The sequence below is a fragment of the Homalodisca vitripennis genome, chromosome 5 (genome assembly GCF_021130785.1).
Source record: "Homalodisca vitripennis isolate AUS2020 chromosome 5, UT_GWSS_2.1, whole genome shotgun sequence".
NCBI lineage: Eukaryota > Metazoa > Arthropoda > Insecta > Hemiptera > Cicadellidae > Homalodisca > Homalodisca vitripennis.
Window position 1 is genome coordinate 50,767,112 of NC_060211.1, and position 6,181 is coordinate 50,773,292.

A 6,181-nucleotide genomic window follows, 5' to 3' on the forward strand; every position below is an offset into this window, starting at 1 on the left:
TACAAGAGGCACCGTGTTAAGAATATAAGATAGGGCAAAAACCTCAGAATTATCCTCTTTTCAAATATAAAGTCCGATTTAATTAATGATTAATTTAATCATTTAATAATTAATTATGATCACATATTCAAAGCCATCATTTGGAAAATATAACCTTTGTTGTATACATAATATTACATATTATAACTAAAAATATTATAATTTAGCTTAGTTTCCGTTTCTAATTTTTCCAGGGATAATTACATTTTTAAATAGATATTGCATTCTTATGCACTTTGAGCCTTGAAATTTCGAGTTTACTTTGCCTTGATCCTCCAATTCTATCCGACGTGAGTACACTTTTGAAAATTTACAATAAATATTGTTCATGCAATATACCATTATTGTTAGGGTAACTATTTAAATTTCCAAACATAAATTTGAAGTGAGAGGGAGGATATGTCAGTTAAAACACATTTAGAGGACCCGTAAAGCTAGGTTGCTGGATATCCATTTACTGCAAATAAACTACTTTCACCATGCGATTACAAGACATGATTATTAATTAAATTTGAATCAATTAGCAAAGCATTTCAGCATCTGATGACATGATTTATATATAAGATATGCCTCTAGTTCTATTTTCTAATTAGAAAAGTTTGCTATTAATAAACAGTAACTTCTCATTTATAAAATTTCACCATGTTCTATTATGGTGGCAAATTCAAAATTTTAACATTTATTCCAAAAGCAAAACAATGTTGGAATATGAAATGTACCATGTATATTTCGAAACATTTTAAGTTACAAAATGACTCATCAAACTTATTTTAATCGGAATTGTTGAGTTTCAAAACAGGTATTGTTATTTAGATATCACTCTTCACTATTACAAGTATTGATTTGTTATATTATGGTATGGATACAAAATAATTTGTTACTACAACTTATTCTGAATTGAAATATTTGAAGAATTCCTTATAACACAATTAAGACTCTTCAGTCTAATCTGCAAGAAACAAAAAGCTAAATAAAAAATTGAATGCTATTTTTAATTATTAAAATTACTAAAGCTTGATACTAAAGAGAAACTATAATTACATATTTTCAAAATATGTGAAGTTGCAAGTTATTATTTTTTATATTTGTAGGCCAAATAACGTATGTTTATGTTAAACTATACTCTTTGTTTTTTATTTAATAACGGTAAAAAGGGTGGTTAAAGGTAATATGATATAAAGCTACAAACAACAGTTTTAGATAAATAACATAATTTTATTTACAATAATTTATTAAATTCTATTTATACAATCACATAAATATTTTATTTATTAACACTATTATACACATTAACACCAATAGATTTAAGATACACGCACTACAGTATCATATTCACACATATATTAACACCTAAGACGCTATGTACAAAGCCAAAAACTTTTTGGTAAATAGAGATCAGCCTAGCCAATGAGGAACATAAAACAACAAAAGACAAAATCAACACAACTGTCAACCGCCTGAATAAGTCTCTGAAATGTTAACACAATTAGTCACAATAGTGATGAATAAATTACTGCCAGCCGATATCGTCTACATTTTCAAAGTCTTTTAAAAATATTACAAAATCCGAAGATTTAAAACGAACCGCTGATAGGATGTTTGTTTGAGGGCTCTAAGTTGATTAAACATTAAAAATAATATCAACCAATTACAATCCATCGTAGAAAGATTAAACTTTAATAATGAAAACTTGACCGTTATTGAAATCTTATTTGAGAAAAGACAAGTTATTCAACTATTTGAGATAGTGAGATATGGTAATCCTAGTTACCGCCATAATCCCGGGATTACAGTGTATCAGTGGTGGAAGCCATCTTTACACATAACATTGTGGAGAATAAGTAATAAAACTCAACATTTATACAAGACTAAGTGTTTCGAAGTTGAGGCAACAAAACTGTTTTCATTACATCACTCAATATAAAACTAATAATCAGTGATACAAATTATTACTGTTATTGATTTGAGATTTGGTATTGATTACTACTAGCCTACAGTTTTACAAAATGCCTGATGTTTTAAATTAGGTATATAAAAATAAATAACTACTACAAAAGTTTGAATTGGTGATTAAATGGAAGTACAGGCTATTCTTGAATTTAAAGAACAGTAAATTAAACACTGTTAATTAAAGCAAAACCCTACAATAATTTAAAATAGTAACTAATAAACTAAAAATAGTAATTATAACAATGTAGTGAAAAAAACTAAACTATATCTTATACATTTTTAATTGAAGAAATAAAGCTTTTATTCCAAGAACATTGTAGAAATCAATTAGTCCCAAAATTATTAGACATTTCATTGCCTTTCTTACATTAAAAAAAAATACAATAAACAAGTTAATACATGATTCGGAGAAATTTAAAACAATTACACCCATAAAGTTTCTAAATTTATTGAAAAGTTAATAATTTATTTTAAACTATTTATAACGTCAATAGTTTTACACATTAGATTTTAAATCCATAAAACAGTTACAGTGTTCAAAAAAGTGATAATTATTCAATAACGAATATGAATTCACTAATAAATATCTTCGTCAGCACTTTATAGAGCAGCTACTTTGTACTTGCGATTGCGAAGGAAGTCTAGATAAATACAGACGGCTTTGGTGGCATAAGGACTAGATGGGCTTTAGTGCTCTAGATTGGTCTATCTGCGGGACATGATCTCGTCTATGGTGAATCCAAGCCTGGGTGGCGGCGCGGGGGTGGAGAGGTCCAGGACGGGGTTGGCGGGCACTGTGTGTGTCAGCAGGTGGGTCTTGAGGTTGGACCGCTGGTTGAAACATCTTCGGCACACAGGACACTTGTGGGGCGACTCCTCGAGGTGCAGGATCTTGTGGACGGCCAGAGTCCTGGACTGGCAGAATCCCTTGCCGCACTCCGTGCACTTGAAGGGTTTCTCCTTACTGTGGATGTACCTGTGGATCATAAATTACGTCAGCATCTTCCAAAATCATTATGTTTAATAATGAGATCAATTCAGAGATTCAAATAAAAGGGTTTTGACGGTTTAAAAGTCATAAAAGGAACTTGCAATATTTTTAACTCATTTAAAGGTTTTATGAATTTGTAACCTGTCATAAAGTTTCAACTGACCTGTGGTCTCTAAGGTGATCCTGTCGGCGGAAAGCCTTGCCGCAGATGTCACAAGAGTATGGCCGCTCGTCCGTGTGAGTGCGCTCATGGATCAGCAGGTTGTAGGACTTGGTGAATTGCCGGTTGCAGAACTTGCAGATGAACTGCTTCTTGGGCCTTGAGGAAGCAATCCTGGGCTGGACGAGGGGAGCGCGCGGTGGAGGTCGCCGAGGGGGCAGATTAGGGTACGGATAGCAGCGGCGTGGATCCGGGTAGAGGGCGGTGCGGAGCCATTGGTTCACCAGCCACTGGGGATACCCCATGTGCATGAACAGAGGCACTTGTGGCTCGGGGGGTCCTTGGCGCAGAGGGGTGAATGCGGAGTCCTGACTGCAACACCAGCCGCTGGTAGGCGCCACGGAGGGCTTGGGTTTGAGGCTCTCCAGGTCGCTGCTACAGTCCGACCTCTCGTCGTCGTCCACGATGACCTCCTCGTCCTCCGGGTCGCTGAAGGAGAAGGAGCGCCCCTGTTGCAGATTGAGAGGGGATGTGGCTGTAGGAGTGTGGGGCGGCGTCAACAGAGGACTTGCATTTTCTGTCTCCTTAAATCCTGAAACAACACAATGGTTCAGTATACATTAGCATGCCATTAGGTAGCTTTAGCCACAGTAGAAAACCGAATAGAAAATACACTCTATAGATGCCTAATAATGAATCACCCATAGCTTGAACATTCCAATCAACTTGAATGCTTGTATAAAGTGGGACACCAATACAGGAGGTGACAGAACGTGGCTTATGTATTACGTCACGACGAGTTCAAAGCGACTAAGTCGAGATGGCATTGATCCTTTACAGATCCCCCGCTGGAGAGATTCCAACAGATAAGACCGAGATGTTCGGCAAAGGTCGGTGATCAATAATCCACACGGTTGCCTCACTACTAGACCTCGGCCCACGCTTGCTTGGGTTTGCATAACTCGCCGCGACCGCCAGGGAGAGCATACTGGACAGACCGGATACTCCTATTTGGTTCTTCACCGTAATCTCGTTACAAGATTTGTTCTTATATTGATGACAAGGCATATCTCCTAGTTGTTTTTGTACAGTCAGATCCTATACAATTGTCCTCAGTCTACTATGTTGTCCTATATACATTTTAACGATTTTTTCTGTATGCTACATTATTACAACGGCATTTATTAAATTCAGAAGATTATTTATCTAAAAACGAACATACGGATCGCTGTTACCCAAAATGCAAGCGTACCGGTAAATGTTAAAAAATTAAATTTATCGTAAGTAGCCTACACACAAATAAGTTACATTGTGTATTGTACAAAGGTAACAAACTTTCTATAGCAATGATAATAAATACAATAGCAATACAGTAAGTTTTGATTTTACAATCCAGAACAAATGTTATTTATACGCAACGCTAACAAGCTACTAGTAGAGGACTTTCCTGCTTAAATAAAATTAATAAATATACTAATTTTAATACAAGTCACAATAGCCGTTATATAAAAGTTCAGAGCTCAAATAACAATGTGTGTCCTTGTATTAGGCCTACCAGTTCTGAAAATACTGTTAAGACAAATTTATAAACATAACAATGAGTTAAATGAGATTTTCTCTAAATGAATAATTAACAAAGATCTAAACAAGATTTACCTGAAAGCTAATTAAAATCAAACGTTTCTTTTCAAAATAAATTATATAGAGCTATGAATTTCGTTATATTAATTTAAAATATCCAACAAACTATGTAAACACTACTTTATTTTAAAAGTTTTTAAATAAAAGGAAACAATCTTTCTACAATGCGGAGCAATACACTAACTCGGATGCAGCATGAACAAATTTATTACCATCCCCATTTTTGTTATCAAATAACAACTCTTTGGTTTAATATGAATTAATTAATGACTAATCACACAAGTTTAAAGTACGGAGAGTACACAGTATACTTCTCCGTGCACTAATGTAATTTGTTACGTGTAACCTACAGAAATAAACCAATGTGCAATACTTTTGCTCTATTAAAATGTAATAACAATGTTCTCGTTAGTTCCTGTGAGTGTCTAGGACATATTATACAAATACTTCACTTCCTACAAGGAAATGTCAAAACATGATAACTACCGTTGGTAAGGGACTTATAAATAAACATGACAAACCGGTCTAGGAGCAGCAACACGATCCTTGTATCACATCACGTGATGCGGTACAGTTGCCTAACCGAGGCTTGTCACTATTGTTTCCGAGAATGGGAAATCAATTATAGTAGCGCGATAAAAAAGACATTAGCAGCAACTTGTAAAGCAACACCAGCACTCAGCTCTACCTGCATTATTGTTATCAGGACACGAACGAGCGATAAGCCTGATAGAGGAAGTGTTCCATGTTCTGATAATTGACTTTTAACTGTGATATCTTCAACGTTGCTAAAAATACGGTTGTGAATGAAATTCCAGCTGGCACTGCCAGTTTTGGTTAAGTTTAAAGACTACAAGGAACAGTAGGTTTAATTTTCAGTTTTCCATTTTTGAGAAGTTATACTAGATTAAAATAAAAACTAAGGATAAGTGAGGTTATATTTACCAGGATGTGTGGGTAGAGTAGGCGACCGAGGACAGCCGGTAGCCATGGTGTACACTGATGTCCTTTGCACTAACAACAGAACTACGACTGTAGCACGCACAGACAGTAAACTAGGATGACACTGTGATGTTGTCTAGTGGACAGTAGAGAAGACAGTGACGATGCAGGGCTAGGAGGGCCAGGGCCGTGACTCTGCGCATGCGCTACCGAGGGGCGGGGCTTGCCCAGGCCGCCTCCCATTGGTCGACCCCTAATTGTGTTAAGGCAGCATGAAGGCGGCATCCGCGCCCGGGCTTTTCTGCTGCCACAGAAACCGAGGTCTGGAAACACTGGCTAATTTATTTGGGGTGAAAAGCACACAAAGCCCGTGTCACTGCCGTGGAGCTCTAGAATATATAGACCGTGACAAAATATTTAGCCATAACACGACCGCATAATAGAAACCCGACTGTTCT

General features: G+C 36.1%; 1 protein-coding gene across 1 annotated transcript; it reads right to left on the bottom strand.

Annotated features, from left to right (window-relative positions):
- Nucleotides 1-1,239: 1,239 nt before the first annotated feature.
- Nucleotides 1,240-5,869, bottom strand: LOC124362156 (protein odd-skipped). The gene is made up of 3 exons (XM_046816399.1): nt 5,727-5,869; nt 3,144-3,732; nt 1,240-2,965 (listed from the first exon to the last, which is right to left on the bottom strand). The coding sequence occupies exons 1-3, from the start codon at nt 5,770-5,772 to the stop codon at nt 2,695-2,697; spliced, it is 906 nt and encodes a 301-aa protein (XP_046672355.1). The 5' UTR covers nt 5,773-5,869; the 3' UTR covers nt 1,240-2,694.
- Nucleotides 5,870-6,181: the final 312 nt, after the last annotated feature.